The following is a 20,477-nucleotide window of genomic DNA, read 5'->3' as shown; positions in this document are numbered from 1 at the left end:
CTGACTGGCAGCAATTGGGACGATCTTATTTCACCTGTTCACTCATTTGCACACACAGTGTCTTTCTTATTATTATTTTTGCGCTGTGTTTTTTCAATGGGACATCCATGACAACCGGAATTCGAAGTCGGCGCGACGGTATTGAAAAAATGATTCACCCATTGCATCACCTCGTTAGAATCGGTCAAAAATTATTTTTTTCAGAATTACCGAGTTGTTTGAAATCAGTTTTGAAGTGATGTATTGGGAAAACATCTGTATTTAAGGATTGAGGGGATCCTGAGCCCGTATCCTTTTGATGACATATCGGACCAATTGGAGAAAAAATCCCACTAATTTAAATAGATCTGCAGACCACCCTTTTTGGGCTAAGTACTAACTTTTTAACAGATGACTAAAAGTTTCATCTAACGCAGAGCATCTCATGAGATGCTACCTCATCTTTGCTCTAGAAGTGGTGAAAATGTTGAAATAACAACAATAGACAACTAATTGAGGGCTAAGATGATCGAGAACCTACTCAATCTTTAAGGAAAGTTTACTTCGGTAAAATACTTGAACTAGTCGAATTTTCCCATGTATAAAGGATGCGGTGACAAAATCCCAACAAATTTTAATTTGCAATTTCCGACCTACTATACCGTTGGTAAATATCGCGATTGATAAATAATATTTCGGGCCGTGTCCTAATCTTGAAACATTTGTACATATAATATTGAAACCAAGTGCTGAGTACAGCCGAAGCTTTGCGATAATCGGAAGTGTTTGCGCTGGCCCTTCGGCGGTAGTGATCATTCTGTTACGTGGGTACCCGTGTATGATGACGTTGCAAAGTGCGAAGCTTGAACATCACCGGGCAGGAAGACACACTCAAAAGAGTGTATTAGCCAGCCATCATTCAGCTTGCTCAGGAACTAATTTTTGAAGGGCAAGGCAATCGATTCAAAAATTGTTGTCGGTTGTTGGTGTGAACGAAAAAAAGTAGACGTCGAATCGACGAGGAAGATGTTCACTACAATCTTATATTGAAGAAAGCGAATTGTAAATTGATTTTGTGTTCCTTAAGAAGCAACGCTCACAGAAGACTCAGATTTTGGTCTGACGAAAATTTTTTTAGTGTGGATGCAAAAATCAATCAGAGAAATCATTGCTAGCTGGTCTAGGACCCTGAAGATGTCCCCATCGATACAAGAACGAAATTTCCAGCTGTCGTATTCCGTGAGGGTAATGTGATGCCGCAAAATTTCTATGGCAAACGGGAAAATGTCAAAAAAAGAAGTACATTTACATGTTCTGAAGCATATAGTGAAGCCATGGATGAATATTGTGTTGTTTGCAAATCCCTATGTTCTCCAACTATTTGCATCTGCCCACACAAGTCAATTGGTTCAAAATTGGTTGTCAGACAGCATCGACAGGTTTTGGTCGAAACATTTGTCTACCCGAGAGTCTAGACTTAAATCCTTTGGACTTTTATGTACATAGCGTAATTGAAACAGTCACCAACAAATAAAGATAGACAATTGTCACATTACTGAGAATCGCTGTTGAAGCGATATTCGCCGACATGGATTGCAACATGTTTCACGCCGAGATTGGAGCCAATCATAGAAGCTAGCGGGGGAGATACTGAAGAAGTGTGTTCTTTATAGCCTTACAGAAATGTGATTAAAAAAAACTTTTCGGTTTTTACCGAAAACTATATTCAAATTTATGCACCACGCCGTGTTTATTCTACCATAAAGGGAATATTTTGAATTGTATTGGTTTGTGGGACAGATCATCTTGATCAAGGGAACTAAAACGTTAGGGGACCAATGATGGCCGTTTTCCTCTAAATTATCCAGTATTATCCAGTAGTTTATCGCTAGCAAACATGATTTCGCAGGGTACATGAGCCTTTAGAATGTCAGAATATTCACTTTCATGTACTGATATTCTACGATCTTCTTCAGAACAGGCCAATTTGAACCTACAACTTTAAATCTATGGTATACGATCACTCTACCACTAATCGCAACTCATTAATTTGGTATCAGTCAATCCCATCACACTTGATTGGCTGATTTTAGTCTATCAGCTATTGCAAAACTAATCGTGTGGCAGGGTTCAAGGAAGCAAAGTTTTCAGCTATTGCCGTCTCCGAGATTACTACTCAAATGCCCATTTGCAGCTGAATCGACTTATCCAATATCCAGCGTGTGATACAAACCCCTCTGCTACAAGTGAGATTTGAGACGACACTTATTGTTCCGATAGCTAAGCCACAAACAACTCGGAAGAAATAACATAGAATAAGGACGGGCTGGATCGAAATTAAGGGCAAGAAGAAAATAGAGCTCCTGTTTCGACGTCTTGAAGAGCGACAAAAAAAGTTAAAACTACTGTAATTTTGTTAGTAACAGCAAGATTTATGTCAATCATTCTAGTATAATTCTGCGGTTTCTATTATTGCGAGATATTCTACTGATCGGATGAAGCGAGGTTTTTGAATAAACTTTTAAAATGTAGTATTCATATTACTATTAAATTTATTTGAATAAATATGGATATGGGACATAATTGGGGGCTAAGATATCATAAAGGGGCATTATCATAGCATTTTTGGAATTCTTCGAATGAATAGTTTCGAAAATGAGTTCTGCCCCACTTCAAATTTATTGTTCCTGGACTCTCACTCTTCTTTTTCGCAACTGATTTCAACGATGTTAGTCGGTTTCATCATATATTAATCAAAACCTTCTGTTTGACACCCTACATGGCCATATTCGATGGAAAGAAATATCACGCCCCCTTTTGTATGTATCACAAACGCACTACAAGCGTGAAACTCCATACGTGACCTATGAAATGTCCGTCAAATTTCATGCTAATAGGGTCAAGCGCTTCTGAATAAAGTGCGTGAAACAGGCAGTAAACTAATTTTAATGACGTTTTGTTTTGCGCAAAACCTTAGCAATGATCCATCTCCAATTATAATTTTTCGAGAAATTTACTGCTTCCAGTACACAAATGATCTGATTAAAATAGTGTTGTATTCCTGGGAAATTAATGAAGTACGTATTAAGATTAAAAGTCATTAATCTTGTTTATAAATCTAAAATTTTTCTCAGCAACGACTCATTTGTTTATTGGATGCGTACGTGCGAGATGCCGACATTTATCATTTATTGTTTATGTTCATTCTTTTCTAAGGCAACGTACACCGAAGAAATTTTAAAGAATAATTTTCTATTCTCCTATCGCATTATATCAAAAATTTGCTTGCTCCAATTCACTTTACATACCTTTTCCACATGATCAGCCAATTGTTGCTGCAGTTGCTTTATTCGTTTTCGCCATTCACTATATTGCAATTTGGTTTTTGCCATCTCTGCAAATTGAGCACCACTATTCATATTGTCCGTGCACAGATCGGTCTGCGATGCAACACATACACGATCATTTACAAGTCCATATGATGGTGTCAATTCTACATTATCTTCGCAGAATTGCTGTCGCGTGAGCTCATTTTTAATTTGCACTAGACTTCGCATGAGCTCCTCACGAACTTTTTCGCCAGATACAAGCGATTTCTGTACTTTGAGCATTTCTTCACGAATGGCTTGTACTTCAGAAATATCATAACATCCATTTTCGTGAGCACTTAATTTTTGTTCAACACTGAAATTAGTGAAAATATCTTAGTAAAGGGAATCCTAACAAATTTAATGAAAAACTTACTTATAAAGAGTTTCTACTCCTCTCTCGGTATACGAAATATCAGAAGTTATGTGAAGAAGTTCCTGTTTCAACCTCCTCACGCGTTCCTTGGCTATTAGTAAGTCTTGTTTCAGTAAATCAGGATCGTGCCTTGTGTTTATTGAACTTGAAGATGAATATACTGAAAAGTGATAATTGGAAATTTTATTTCATTGTTGCCTATTACGAAAAATTAGACAGAAATAAAGAAATTAATAACAAAAAATGGTTGCAGATAAAACTCTGTTTAACACACGCATTGCAAAATGCAACCAAGCTTGGTCGTCCGGTGGCACTTTTTTGTGGAATAGACAACCGATCTCCTTGGGTAATGCGCGTAACGACACAGGGTCGTCGGGATTATTTTTCTGATAATGTGTAAATAATTTGAAAAGGTAATGTCGACCGAGTGTAGACGTCCGCATGACCGAAGGAACAAAGTATATCGACGCGTCGACGGAGTTCTCACCCAATGAGTTAGAAAAAAAGGAATTACTTACAACTACTTCGACTAGCTGCTAATGTATTGAGCTCATTGTACTCGTCCTGTGCTATCAAAAGTCTTTTCTGCTTCACGTCAAATATTTCTCTCTTTGCCTCGAGGACATCTTGAGCCGCAGTAAGATATTCCCGAAGCATCGCCTCTTGAACACTTTTCCATTCTTGTCGCGGATCTTCCAATTGTGTTGTTTCTTTAAAAGGTAATAAAAATAAATAAGAAAATGTTCAATGGTTAAGAAGTGTGAGAACCTACGACTAATGTGATTAATATAATATCGTCCAATTTGTGGATCATATGATTCTTCCCATCCCAAAGGTAGTTCATCCCCAATACAGTCTGCAAAGGTTTGTGGTTTCGTATATCTGAAATAAAAGAAGAATATTTATTAGTAATCTCATTTTGGTAGGAAAATAATTAATTCAAAATATTATATTGTAAGTAAAGTTTAGAAAAGAACAACTGAAGCTTACAGGCATCATCCATAGTATAGAATGTGTCTTATTCTTATTTAGGAGTACATAACAAGTCCACTTGTACATAGCCTGCAGTATATAAATGCAATAAGTACATCAAACTATTCACTTCAACGGCATACTGGATATGCTGGATATATGATGTCTTAGAATGCAGTAAATTTACGTGAAAAAGACAACTTTGACCCACTATAACTTTGTAAATAATAGTAAGATCTCCACCAAACTTTCCAGTATCGTGCCCTATATTCTGGCATATATTATTTTGTACCTCTAGAATGGACTTAAAAGATAGAGGTTAATTTGGGGCTATGATTTAATATAGAGGCACATACATGATTTTTTGTTAGATTGTTTCTGAGATGGATCCTTGGTTTGAACGTGCATTTTTTAACACAGCCCCTCCATTTGCAACTAACGAAAAAACTACGAATTGCTTTAAAAAGTGTTAATTGAGATCCTTCATTTGAAACCCCTATGGCAAAGTCTAGAGGAAATATTTTATATCCACCTTTCGTAAGTATCCAAAATTCCCCTTAGAACCATGAGTATGAATTGATTGTAGATTGTAGCAAATTTCATGTCAATAGGTATTGCCGCTTCAGAGGAAAGGACGTTTAACAGAGAGTAAACCGATTTTGATAAGGTTTTCTTTGTATACAACGTTAAAAATTGCGGCTAAGAAATGATGAAAATTGAGCAATTATTTTAAAGTGGCTTTTAAGCGGCAAGATCGGGGTAAGTGACGTCATGGGCCTCAATAAGGGCATACTGCTTGGAATTATGCGACTGATAGTCGAAAACAATAACAACAAAGAAGTAAAATTATGAAATATGGACAATCATGGCCTGGTTTTCAGTTTTAGGAATAATTTCAGAAACCATGATGTCGAAGAATTGACGAAAATTGTAAACAATTCTCTGAATAGATCAAACAAGCCTACAAAGTGATGAAAAGCCTAAGTCGCGGTTTCCAATAAAAAATGAGAATATGTGAAAGGAAAGGAGATTATCAGTGATGATAAGAAAATACAGGAATGCACTGGCAACGCTAGAAAAAGTCAAATCAATAACCAAAACCCGAAAAACAAAAAAACTTTGGCTTTGATGACATTCCGACAGAATTTATTTAACAAGTTGAAAGTCGGAAGCTCGATGATGTGAAAGGTATGAAAGATTTTGTAGATTTTTAATCTAAGAATATTTGGGTGCACAATGGCTCCATTTGTATATATTTGGTAGTATATACGAGAACGATGTTCAACTCGATATGATGCTGATATTACCTAGTACTCCCACAAATATTTTTACAATTTTGAATACCTCTAAATTTGTTAAAATTTGCCAGTTGTCATATTTGGACAGTTGGGCTTGTGTCAATCTTTTCCGGTTTCTTTTATTTCCCAACGGATTGGACAAATGAAGAAAATACAATCGCCGTAATAGCGCTACATAAGTGCGGGATGGAAAGAAGTGTCATTTTGAAAACACTAAAGCCACTCGGTATCAGCCGCATATTTGTTTATGGTGCTATGAAATTATTTGAGGCCCCTGCTGATATGAAAGATTATCAAAGATCGGAAAGACCACGAGCGGTAAGGATACGGTAGACAATAAAAGTGGTCGATGTTTGAATCCGAGGAAACCCGAAGCGAAAACAAAAAATCTTGGGCCGTGAAATGGGAATATTGAAAAAAATCAGTGTCTCGCAAAAACAACGAAGACTTAGGACTAACAGCTCACAAAAGGCGTAAGAAACATTTGCTCACGGAGGGCTTAATCAAAAATAGAGTGAGAAAATGCAAAAAGCCATCCAATGAACCCCTTTTTCTGACGAAAAACTTGTCACTGTAGAGAAATCATTTAATAAGTAGAATGACAAGAGTCTCCGGATATTTTTTATCAGCCTCCCGATATCTTCGTCTCCACTTTCTCAGTCAAAACCGAGTATGTACTTCCATTCGCCACTGAGTTTCCCCCCTTATCCGTTTCGGGGTTTTCCTGTTAATTGTTTACTTTCCGCCTTCCGGTCACCACCCTGCTTGCTTGCTTTTATGGGGTGTCTCCTACGATCCCCTACGGCCCACAAGGCTCACTCAATTTAAGGCTGGAACGAAAGCAACGTCCCAGTCTCATTTCTACAGACGATTGGCCTTCTGGCAGTTCAGACCTTGATTCGTTCCACCACAAATTATGGTTAGTTTTCGATGGAAAAGTGTGAAAAAAAGCACACAGCGAGCAGTGGAAAATTTAATGTAAACCAGAAAATACTGTATAAAATAATGCTTAATTTCGGAATCGCAGCGAATCTTACCTAACTCACGCTGAGAACAAACTAAAGCAGGTCGATGGATTGGTCTTACTTTTGTACAATCTATTATACGGTAGCTACCAATAAATGTCAAAGATATGTTCTAAAAATCGAATAGTATGCTATGCGTGCCCCATTAGTATCATGTCATCATTTCCGTCTGAGAAAAAAAACTTCATATACCTTAGCAAGGCAGTAAACGAAGTTGGCCTACAAACAAACCAAAACAAAAATAATGGCGTGAATCTGAAAAATGATGGCCATCAAAAAGCTTTATATAATTAGGCTCACAAATGACAAGAAATTTCAGCGAGTCTAACGAGATTAAGGGACGAATTCAGCTCACAAGTAATTCTGTGCCGTCTGAGCGAACTGAAGCTCAATGAGACGCATGAATCCAGGCGTAATTCGTGAATGCATTTGAAAGGAGAGTTTTGAGAAAAATTATCGGCGCGAACTATGGTGTAGACCGATGACGGATCAGGTGCATCAAATATTTGACAAGCCAGAAGTTTCCACGATCATCAAGATGCAAAAGTGACGATGGCCTGACGACGTTGAAGACATGGACAATACAAGAATGCTTGCAAAGGCTAATATAATAAAGGTACATCTACAAAGTCGTTAACATTGATAGTTCTACTCCTGACCAAAAAAACAACAATCATATTATCAAAAACATGTACATCATAAATGTTTGGTTGATGAATTGTTTTTTTTCTTTCTAATGGCATTTCTACACCAAGGGCCACTACAAGCCATCGCCAATGTGGAAATCGCAAGTTGCACTAAAGATAGCCACCTCCATAATTCCATTGTGTAGGTTGAACCTAGAAGAATATACGCACCAACGTGTATTGTGACAACTTCATGGAGGGAGTTGTCAATCAATTATTCAACCTTGATGAACTAAAAAGTATATTTTTTCCCCATAATTTGAGGAAACAAAACTTTTTGTCGAAGTATCATACAAAAGCGGACAGTTGGATTAGAGTAGTTGAGATGTTTAATCGCTCCATTGCAAAGCTCAGTCGAAACCACAAGGTGGTACATACGTATGTGATCTCGACCACGAAAAAACTATACAAGGAAGAAATGCGGAACGAAAAATAAAGTCCGCTTTCAAATATTCTTACGAAGAACAACATGGTGCGAGCCTGGAACAGCCTAGAGTAAAAACAAATTTTTGGATTTTTTAGTTCGTGCTTTGCTGATTTTTTAATTGGAAACGATGCAGGTGTTTTTCAGCGGTCTTACTAGACGCTTCGGATGGAAGGACCTGAAAAAGTATCCTTAATATTTCTCAAGTGCAGCTTCTGTAATCAGTTGCTAATGGCTAGCTGCCTTTGAGTAAATAAACTCAACTCAATGCACGTTAGCATTTTTTAGTATAATAAAGAACTGTCGCCTTAAAACCCAACGCTCCCCCTCGAATGTATACGAAAAAAATCGTTCAGCTCATGTAGATATATTTTTCAGTCGTGTCTCTCCATTTGAAGAGCTATTAGTATAGGTATTTCGTTCAACAGGTGCCTTTGAAAATCTGAGACTTGATTGAGTTAAAAGCGGGTGAAGCGTTGACAAAACTGTAACGTATTAAAGACCTTTCTAGCAGTACACCATCTATTAGGTTGTTGCAAATGAAATGTCGGATATTTGAGTAAAATTTCAAAAAACTATAACTTTTATGAAAATTAATTTTATTAGTCAAAATAAGAACCAGCAGCTTCAATGCACTTCTCCCAACGAGATACAAGGGCATTTATTCCAGTTTCGTAAAAGTCTGGGTTTCTAGAGCTAAGAAATTCTTCAAAGGCACTTTTGACAGCTACTTCATTGCTGAATTGTTTCCCCGCCAAAAAGTGATCCAAATGCTTAAAAAAGTGGTAGTCGGTTGGCGAGAGGTCGGGTGAATATGGTGGATGAGGAAGAGTCTCATATCGTAATTCATTTAATTTTTGGACCGTCATTCTGGAAACATGAGGTCGGGCGTTATCATGGAGCAGTATCACTCCATCTCTGTTGACCAATCTAGGCCGCTGAACACGTAATTTCTCGTGCATTTCATCAAATTGGGCACAATATTTCTCTGCATTAATTGTTTCACCACGCTCCAAAAACGAATAATGAATAATTCCAGATGCAGACCATCAAACAGTTACCATTACCTTCTTCGGGTGAAGGCTCGGTTTTGGCATGTGTTGTGGAGGCTGATCGGCATCTAGCCATTGCGCTGATCTGCGACGGTTGTCGTACAATATCCACTTTTCATCGCATGTCACTATTCTGCGCAAAAAGGGATTGTTCCTGTTGCGGTTGAGTAGAGAACTGGATATTTCCATTCGCAGCGCCATGTTTTGCTCGTTGAGTTCATGCGGAACCCACTTATCAAGCTTCTTCACCTTTCCAAGCTGTTGTAAGTGCCGAGATACTGTCGAATAGTGTACGCCTATTTTCTCTGCAATGTCACGAATCGATGATCGGGGATCAGATTCCACTATCAAACGCAACTCGTCGTTGTCGATCGATGGTCCTGGGTGTCCACGAAGTTCACTTTGGAGGGTCATGTCGCCTGATCGGAATTTTTCGAACCACCGCTGTGTCGTTCGTTCGTTTGCTGCGTCAGCTCCAAATGCTATGCAAATGTTTCTGGTTGCCTCCGCTGCGTTGTGACCAAGTTTAAATTCATATAAAAAAAGTAGACGTTTTTGACTCCCTTCCATGCTTTTTTCTTTGAGTTTTACTTGGAACTTCAATGACGATTGAAACTGAAATGACTCCTTGATCGAACGAACGACTATTTATACTCAATTATCCCATACCACCAGAGTCACCTTGCGGCAGTTTTAAACATTAAAATCATAACTAACTTCACTTCATTGAAAAATCCGACATTTCATTTGCAACAACCTAATAGTTATTCTGTTGCCATTTGTATCAGCGTAAATTCGTGTTTGAGTATGCCTTAAAATTAAACTCACGAACTGTACAGGACTTTTACCGAAGTGTTTATCTATAGTCATTTTCGCAGCAGCTAAGTAAGATAGAGATCAAAGAATCATGCCTAAATGAGTGAAGATTGCAGATTGAACAGATGAAATCTCGAGCCATTTCTGACTAGAACTAAGTAAATGAAGATCTTAAGCTGTAGTCCCCTACAATCTTTCGAATTCATTTCACTGAACCAGAAACTGACGTCAATTCAGGCTAAGAGGAAAAAGCATTGCGATCTTCGAAGACGACCAACAAATCGGGAGATAAGGCATTGACATTCAAAACAACGATCCAAAATTTATGTAACTAAAAAAGGGAAGTAATTTTTCAAGCTATCTCCGAATCACATACAATTTATTTCAGCGTTAATTTAAGGTTATTCACATTGCTGTTCTCTTAACGCCTTACTTAAGGAACTGATAACTTTCTTCTTTCATGCTGAATTTAATCATTTATAATTTTTTTCCACAAATGATACAATCATAAAAAAATTCGAAAAGAAAAATATAGAATTCAGCTCTTTTGGTGCCACTGTTTTCTCCTTAAGAATCTATTTCTATACTATAAATCGTGTTTTTAATATTCTAAAAATATTCTAATCCGCACATTTTACACTATCCCCATTCCACCATGAAGAAAAACAGGTATCGAATCAATTTTCTTAAAGATATTCACAGAGCACATAATTAATGAATCGGTTATGTAAATTTTAATTCCAACCATACCAAAGATAGTTGATATCAACCACAACTTCTTTTCATTGGTTCAAATTGATTTTATCTCTTTTTCGATGTATTTCATGTATCCATAGTCTAATTTGCATTATTTTTCTATAAAACTCAGACGGAATAGATTTCATAACTTTAAAACTCAAAAACATCTTTATATCTTTCCTTCATGATCGATCCACGATGAAACTTTCTTTACACACCATCATTTGTGGGGATTTTATCTTTATACTGAAATAGGTATGTAGAATAAGAAATGCATACAATTTTGGTAGATTTGGTTTAATTTTTTTTTACAATAAAAATATACACAAAAGATCGGAGAAGATTTTATCTTTAGATTTTTATACTTTTCTCGATTTTATGAAAGTATTTTCATTTGAGTCACAAGGCGGTGCAATGAGTCTAATGTATGGTTTGGCCAGTTGATTGTTGAAGAGCAAATGTAAATATTTACAACTGCAACCAATAAATGAAATATGGCCATTGATTGCCATTTGATTATAGATACATGATTAAGCAAACCAATTCCTAGCAATTACATGAAATTACAATGTACCATACTAGCGCAGAAGATCAATTAGTTTGGGATATGCATATTTAAAAAAAATTGCATACTCGCATATTTGAATGGGTATATTTATCAAACAGAAGTAAAGTTTGTTCATTCTTACTCATTTGCTTTCATTTATTTTTCTAAATTGTTTAGTTGTCAATCGTAAGCGCTTATAAACGATATAATTTACGAACTACAATTGCACATGGAAAGGTTACTATAAGACGAAGCAATTAAACTAATGGAAATTTCCACTGAATACAGTTTATTGAACTGGAATGGACGACCAACAACTAAGAGTTATTTAATCTTTGAAGCTTTGTAATGAGTCGTTTGTAGAGGTAGTAAACGAAAACTCTTCGATGGACCTTTAAGGAGGGTTCAGAGAGTGTGTAGAAGGCACTGTGAACCTCGTTGGTCTCGTGAGAAAAAAATATAGTCTCCTTGGTAGACTTTGAAGGCAAGCGAGTAAGACAGTTCTCATTTGGCAGGTTTCTTCAATGGTAATCAGCCTGATGTTTAAAAGAAGAACAAGAATCATATCACTGTTCTTCCGGACGGTGAAACCATTTTCAAAGTTTTGTTTTTGAAAAAAAAGAACCTCAATAACATCGTCGTTTGCCACACGCATATTTTTCAGAACCCGTTGTATCGATTGACACCAAATTTAGGAAGATCGTAACTGTGAACGTCCACGCATGCGTTCTAGGTGGAATTTAAGGGGGCCTCCATGCATGCAAACGGGGGGTGTACAATTTTTTTCACTGAATATAATCATGTGGAGTATCAAATAAAAGGTCTCGATTAGTACTTTTCAAATTCATCTTAGTTTTGAAGCTGATTGCGAAACAGGGGAGTGAGTGGGTCATAAAGGAATCACTTAAATTAAGGGGCCATTCTCAGAAACCAGCCAAAATTTACTGCAAACCGCCTTTAAGTTTACTTTGACTCGCATTAATAGGCTTAATATGGAGCATCCTACTGGAAAGTTCGGTGGAAATCCTACTATCGTTAACGAAGTTACAGTAGATCAAATTTGCCTCTTTTGCGTCAAATTAATACTCCCTAAGAGATAAAATGTTAATACCACCTCGAATTGAATATCGAGTATATTCAAAGTACATATACTAAGAGCTCTATATAAATAAAACCATCGTGCACTCGGATATTATATTATATAATATGAAACACCAACAAAATCCTTCATACCTGGAGCGCCGAGCCTCCGGTTTCCGACTTGTTGGACCTAGCCACGACAATGGCTCATTTTCAATGAAATGCAACTCGGAAGTGAAGAAAACATTCATTTTTGAAAGACATATGAAATCTTGTCAGAAATCTTAGAAAAATGATATTTCGCGGATGGGGACTAACAGTTTCGCCCAGGGCGTGAACATAAGTAGTTCCCAGTTGTGGCCTGCTTCCTTATATGTATCCATAAACGCGACATGAATATGATAATCGCCCTAAGTCAACTGAAGCAGAAATATTTTAATTTTGTTTTAGCATTGAAGAAGGCTTGAGTCCGCATCTATTTGAAGGTGGACCAGAACAATTGGAGAAAACTGTCTCTTAGTTTTTTTAGCCCACAGAATCTTCGTTTTGAACAAAGTATCTACTTTTTTTAAAAAGGCAATCAAATATCTATATTTTTCCCAATTATCCGTTTGTTCCCCGACGTGTACAAATTACACCATTGCCATCACAAAAATTATTTATCACCATATTCTTCCAAGAAACGAGTCAAACACTTCTTGATATCCTTTCATTGATCCCATTTGATCTGAATGCAATCTGGACCTTTCTAAGCGAACTTAATGCTGTCTGTATTGTGGCGCAACATTCGAAATTTATTTCGAATGTTGTTAACCCTGGTCCGTAGGTTGTCCTGATGACCTGCTACCCGATCGCCCTTTTCGAGTACAAGACACCGAACTTGCGGCCTGGCGCCCGAACACTGAGCGTCCAGCGTCGCCCTCATCTCAGCCATACTGGCCACAAGCACGGCCATCTCGCGCTTCAGTTCGCCAACTTCGTCAGAAGGCTGCTGAACGGCCGATATAGTTGGACGCTCGTGCATCGCATAAAAATTCCGAAAAATAATCTCCAAAGAAAAAGTGAATATGATACAGAATCAGAATCTCCATTCTCCCGACAGTGAACCAAGTTATCTGCCTTGGTGTCACTAAAACACAAACCAATTCAACATCAAGCCTCCAAACAGTGCAAACGTCACCTCCCGTCCCCTCCCCTCCTCACTGCAACACATTCTCTTCCTCAAAAAGGTCACTCCATCAAAGGTTGCATTTTCTGCCAGGAACTGACTGTTTAACGAGCCTCCATTAGTGATGCAACCATCAAATGACTTTTCTTAACAAACAATGCGCAAACAATTTTGCTTTCATCGGTTTTTCTTGGAACAATTATAATTTTCCTACTGTTTACCTTTCAATTTGTACGCGTACAATTTATCACCTGAGTAGTTATTATATCAGAAATTTGACTTTCTGCGATTGTATATTCTGAATACTTCTTTGCATCAATTGGTTTTATTTTTTTAAAGAAATTATTAAACTACTACTGTGGGTGTATAGAATTGATTTCTTTTACCATAATAATCACTAAGAAATTTAGATGTCCTTTTTAAATTCGTTCTAAAAGTTTTCTACATTTTTTATCAGGCTAATAATATTCGCTACATTTGTATATTGTCCAAGTCTTTAAAGTTTGTGATGAGCTTGTCAAATGGTGTCTAGCCATACTAATTTGCCATTTTTGACCATACCGGGTGCTTGTGCCAATTATAATATTATGGAGGTTCTTTCACTTTCAAATTAATTAGATGATGAGTAATTCTTTGAAACGTTCTTCATTTTTAGTTTTGATCAACTCTCATAACGTCCTCCTTTTATGGAATGACTTTCAGAGCAAAGTAAAAATTTTGTGATGTTCTTTTTCGCCGATTGAATGCGGACATTCAGAAAACCAAAATTTGCTTCATTTCTCGCAAAACAGGTGGTGTTCGAACCGTGAAATTCTAGCTGGAGCAAGCAAAATGACAGATTTTGCGGAACATAAGAAACAACTCGAAGACAACTGCAATATCTATTACAAAGAATATTAACACAAAATCATTGAAATTTTTCTGCACAGAGAGGGATTAATTACCTATATTCCAAAGAAGCCATTGGTTTTTCAAAGAAATATTGGAGTTGGATATGCTTAACAGTTTGTTTATATGAGAGAATAGCTTTGGAAAACCGTTATATTTTGCGACGAGTGTCTAAATTCAATATTCCGATGCTCTACAATTAATATGGAGAAAGATGGTCACCGTTTAAGAAGATAGTAATATAAGCAACAGTTAAACACAGCGGTAGCAGCATCATGATGTAAGGTATTAAGGACTAGGATTCCAAGAAAACATCACTAAAATACCAGATGCACAAGCTTAGTTCCGCTGTTTGCTCACAGATGGCTGCAGTGAGCGTATCAAGCCATACCATATTTCTTTTTTTTAGTACGACATTTGTCAACAATTGTCGGTCCATATCATCAGCAATTTCATGTAAAAACATATTTTTCCTCTTCAATAATCATGTCCAGTTATGTTCCTGGAAAAAAGAATTCGCGGGAAGCTCTACTTTTTTGCTTCAATTTGAAGAAATCAGCCGCTGAACCGCATCGATAGCTTGTGGAGGCTCACGGCGACAATGCTCTATCGGAGACAACGTACCGAGACTGGTTACATCGGTTCAAAGATGGCGATTTTGATTTGAGCGGCAAGGAGCGTGAAAATCGGCCCAGGAAAGTTAAGGACCACGAATTGGAGGCTCCTTTGGACAAGGACGATACACAATCGCAGAAAATGTTCGCCAAGCAATTAGGTGTGTCACAACAAGCCGTTTCCATGCGTCTACGTGCAATGTGTAAGGTTCAAAAGATTGGAAAATGAATGCCGCATGAATTGAACGATAGGCAGATGGAGCGGCGCCAAAATACATACGAAATCTTGCTTGCCAAACACAAAAGAAATATGTTTTTGCATCGGATTGTGACTGGCGACGAAAATTACATTTATTTCGAGGATCCTAAACGAAAAAATTGTAGGTTGATGCCGGCCAACCAGCGACATCTTCTACAAGACCAAATCGCTTCAGACGGAAGACGATGCTGTGCGTGTGTTGGGATCAGCGGGGTATGGTCTACTATGAACTGTTGAAACCTGGTGAAACTGTCGATGTCCACCGTTATCACTAACAACTCATCAAATTGCATCGTCCTCCGAATGAAAAACGGCCGGAATATCAGCAAAGCCATAAAAAGCTGATTTTCTTCTGTGATAGTGCTCCGCTGCACACGTCGAAAAAAATTCGAAACTACTTAGAAACGCTCAACTCTGAGATACTACCCCACCCCGCTTATTCACCAGACCTGGCTCCATCCGACTATCATCTGTTTTCATCGATGGGCCACTCGCTCGCTGAGCAGCACTTCGATTCTTACGCAGACGTCCGAATATGGCTAGATGAGTGGTTTGCCTCGAAGGATCAACAACAATTTTATTGGTATCCATAAATTACCCGAAAGATGGAAGAAATGTATAGATAGCAAGGGCCAGTATTTTGAATAAAGTTTTTTTGGTTCCTATAAAAAAATGTGATTTGTGGAAAAAAACAGCGGATTTAAGCTTGTACACCTGGTAGGTTAACTTGACATACCAAGCCAGTACATCCCAGCTACTTGGCTTGTCACCTGATATAATATTAGATCATTAAAGTGATCTAAAACACACCCAGGGTCGTTAAGGAATGGGTCCTGCATAATGTCGAAAGGACTGTTGCTCTGCTATTCAAAAGAGAGGTAGAAAAGGATATCTGAAGGATCTTTTCCTGCAGGAGTTACCGAAAATCTTGTAAGGTCATTGAAAAGAAGACCTCTTACAATTTCAAAAGTTAATGGTCACCACTCACACAACATATTATTTTACTCCATCGTTATCATAAATTTGTCCACTTTATTATAAATCTGATGAAGAGGATAGTTGGTTTCCGACAGTATTTCTGTAATATTAATAAAAATTCTAGTCAAAAACAGATCTTTTTTTCATTTATTAAATTTCCTCTTCTTCAATTCCTAAACAAAAATTTAGATCTACCTCAGCCGACTTAAGCCTGTATTTTACTAGGCCGTTTCTGTCATGTGTCATTCGTCTTTTATGAATTATATGAGGACAAGGGCAAAGGTAAGGGATAGTTTGATGGGTTAATTTATTCGGAATGAAACATCAAATTTGGGTACTAGCAAAAAATCAAATCCAGTGGGCGAAAGTTTCATCCCAATTGGTTCGGGCCGTCATCAAGTGGATGACGGAGTCAGAATTCCCTCAATTCCTAAATAAAAAAAAATATTTTCGTACTTACGATCAAAACAATAAATAGGATGATTCGTGGATAGCCGTAGACAGTAGGTTGTTCCACTTAGATTAAAGACAATATTTCAAAAGAAACCATATTATAATTACAGTACAGGGCAAAAAAATCCGATCAGTTAAGTGCGCCCTACTTAATCTCGCGTAAGTTCGTTATTTTAATTTGAATTGATAAGCAGTTTTTTTGTTGTATAAATAAAAATGTGAAGAAAGTATTTGTACCGCTAGATTGTTGTAGTTTCACGCAGTGGTAAGTTTTTAAAGTGCGTTAATTGAAAAAAATTGAAAAGAACACGTAACACGTGGGCTTTAGTCAGTCCTCTGTAGGTGACTTTTTAAAAAAATTCCGAGTCACTTGGTGTTTCTCTGCCGAGAAACAGGATTCTAGAAGGACGAGAAAGACTACATCAGGCGAAGACAGACTGATGCGGGATCGGTTCAAAAGTTCATCGGACATTAAAAAAGAGCTCAAGGATTCCATTGGGACAGAAATTGATGCATAAACGGATTTCATGGCCGACATCTCGCAAAGAACACTTTTAAATGGAAGAATGCGGAAGCAACGCTATTTATGGGCAAAGGACCACGAAAATTGAACCCTGAAACAATGGCAAACTGTAATATTCTCCGATGAATTCCAATTTAATATTTTTGGGTCGGATGGGATCCACGAAGATCAGATGAGCGATTCAGTGGGGAGTGTATTCAGATCACAGTACACCAGCGAGTGAGCAGGATGATCTGGGGCTGCTTTTCGTTTTATGTATATTGTATATTGTTCTTCAATAGATCAGTATTTAAGCTGGGTCATCTTTCAAGACGTTTCTGCGACCTTTCACAGGTCCCATATTATAAGTAGTATTTTTTTAATTTTCTCCAGCTGTTTTATAAGAAATATTGAAGGTTTTCCAATTATTTAACCTTTTTTGCTTTGGAGGTGCCCAAGTTTCTGGCCGAAAACTCAGTAGAACAGCTGACTTGGCCCGGGAACAGCACGGATTTAAACTTATAGGCACTAATAGAAAAATGATTGATTTAATCCTCTTAAGGATGTGGAATGATGAAGTTGACCTGCATATTCTGCAGAACCTTATTTCATCAATACCAGCGAGGATTAGAGCCGTAATTAAAAAAAGCAGGTGCAACGAAATACTAATTCAACATTTATGAGTTTATTGTTTAGTTATTAAGTAAAAAAAAAAAAATTTGCGACGAGTTTTGTGATTGATATGAAACATAAACCAAAATTTACCTATTTTTCGTAAAGTAGATTAATTTTGAATAAAATCCTGAAAAATTTTACATAGTTTTCTTTTTCTCCAACAACTATTTTTAGTGCAAAATATCAATACACAAAAACCCTCATATTTACCTTTACCAGCTCGATATTTTTTCTCACAAATCAGATTTTCTTACTGATCGGATTTCTCTGCCCAGTACTGTCTATTATTAGAGCAACCCAAAAGTTCAAGTCTTTTGAAAGACTTTTTAACACCCAATAATTTGAATTCAATTTTCTATCTTGATTTTACAATTCTAGAATTTGATGCAATGAACAAATGAATTCTCCAAAATATTTTCCATACTCACGGAAATATGTGGCAAAAAAAACGTTGATTCGTAAAATATATCTCCCTGATTATATGAGCAATGAAAATTGGATGGTTTTTTGATGCTATGACAAGGAAAGTGTAGATTCCGAATAATCGGAAATACCAACAGTCTCAACCATGGATCCTACTCCTTTTGTTATAATCTATAATTGTGATATAAACCTACTTTTGTGGATAGCTTCTACTTTTTCTGACCAACTCCATAAAAGAAATGAAAAAAATTCCATACATTATCACACGTCACATAACCAAAATTATTCAATCCAAACGCTTAAGCTTAGACATTATCGGTCCATTTAATTGCCAAATAATCATCATTAATTACCATTGAGGTACTAGTTGCAATCAACGACAATCCATCTACTTCAATGGCATTACGATACTTTTATGTAAGCCAATAATATTCCTTTGATTTAATCGCAATGGAAATAGTTCGTGATAAAATGTCGAAATTATCATCAACATTTTTGTAAGTGAATAACAATTGAGTGAATGCTATTGTCCATAAAACTGTTGTTTGTTTTGTATGTCTCTATATTCGCATTCAATGACTGGCTGATTTGCAATTGCTGTTCATTTAGGATTTTGATAAATAACAAATTGTACGTTGAAGAATTTCGATTGCATATTCTGGCGATTTTCGCTCGGCAATTTGTTTTGAATACTTTATTGATTAAAATGACTTTTACGCGAAGAAATCCTAGCGGATCTTAATTGAAGTATTGACCAAGAAAAACAAGAAGAAAAAGATAGTTTGTGTTTGAGAAGTTGCTTTGGAGACTGATAATAATATCAATGGCCTCATCAAGATTGCAACGTCTTATCGTTCAATTCCATAAATTCCTAGTATAATAAAATAATTTTTTTGCGATAAAAAATATCCCACGCAACAATATCGCTAAAATTTGGATAAGATTTCAATTGACCCATATGGTCGATGACATAGTCTACATCGAAATATGTGTAATAGGGTTGTTATGACTGAAGATAAGGATAATGGTTATCGCAAAGAATTCGCTTTTAACCGAAACTATAGTCCTGGAATGACAGATGCGACTATATCACTAACAAAAGATATGAACCTGAAAAAGATCTATACATGTAAAAGGGGGGTATACAAATTTTTTTCACCGAATATAGTCATGTGGGATATCAAATGAAAGGCTTCGATTAGTACTTTTTGAAGCCGGTCTTAGTTTGAGATTTGTTAGAAAGGCGGGTAGTGGGAGGGGTGAAAGTGTTGATTTCTTTAACGGATCCATTCTCAGAAACTACTCAACCGAAAAATCTGAAAAAAATCATGAAGTTGCCTCTATATGGTGCCCAGGCCTCAAAATACTCTCCATATCAATATCTGTTCAAATTAAATTAATAATAGTATATTACCATATTTTTGGGAAAATTGAGTAACGCCTCTCTTAAGTTTATCCCAGAGTTATAAAAGTTGATAGTAGTATAAAATATAATATGAAGCATATTATCCCCATGATCAAAATCATACTATTAGTAACAAAGTTACAGTAGCTCAAAGTTGACTTTACCGTGTAAATTTACAACCCGAAGTACTAAATCGGACATGCTGAATGCATATATTGGGTTGGGGAAAAAGTAATGTCGTATTTGTGATCGAATTTTAACGCTTTATTTAACATACTTAGAATTATCCGATTTAAGTCGAATATGCGCCGTTTTGTTCGCAAACTTGTTGGCATTTAGTAGGCAACTCCATTATCCCCCCCCCCCCCCCCTCCTTATTTGCAAAAAACTCAGACAGCCAGTTTTTGCAAGCTTCTTTTGAGGCGAACTTAGTAGCACCAAGAGCGTTTTGCATGGACCGGAACAAATGGTAATCACTTGGTGCCAGCTCCGGACTATACGGTGAGTGCGATAAGACATCCCATCCGAGCTCCCGTAGCTTCTGGCGGGTCATCAAAGATGTGTGAGGCCGAACGTTGTCCTGGTGGAACACAACCCCATTCCTATTGACCAATTCTGGCTGCTTCTGGTCAATCGCCTGCTTGAAACGGTCCAGTTTCTCACAGTAGAAGACCGAATTGAGGATCTGGCCATAGTTGAGTGGATGATTCCCTTCCAATCCCACCAAACACACAGCAAAACCTTCCTGGCT

General features: G+C 37.1%; 1 protein-coding gene across 2 annotated transcripts in view; it reads right to left on the bottom strand.

The window, feature by feature from the left end:
- Nucleotides 1-20,477, bottom strand: part of LOC119650657 (protein kibra) — an 82,333-nt gene that overhangs the window by 8,548 nt on the left and 53,308 nt on the right. For both annotated transcript variants that reach the window (XM_038053597.1, XM_038053606.1), the window contains 4 exons: nucleotides 4,496-4,605; nucleotides 4,242-4,433; nucleotides 3,724-3,883; nucleotides 3,288-3,663 (listed from right to left, as the gene is read on the bottom strand). In XM_038053597.1, coding sequence (XP_037909525.1) covers nucleotides 3,288-3,663; nucleotides 3,724-3,883; nucleotides 4,242-4,433; nucleotides 4,496-4,605 — 838 coding nt within the window. The remainder of the gene's footprint in view (nucleotides 1-3,287; nucleotides 3,664-3,723; nucleotides 3,884-4,241; nucleotides 4,434-4,495; nucleotides 4,606-20,477) is intronic.

Source organism: Hermetia illucens, chromosome 1 (assembly GCF_905115235.1).
Source record: "Hermetia illucens chromosome 1, iHerIll2.2.curated.20191125, whole genome shotgun sequence".
In the NCBI taxonomy this organism is placed as follows: Eukaryota; Metazoa; Arthropoda; class Insecta; order Diptera; family Stratiomyidae; genus Hermetia; species Hermetia illucens.
Note: the sequence above shows the minus strand (reverse complement) of the source record. Positions and strands in the feature narration are given on the sequence as shown.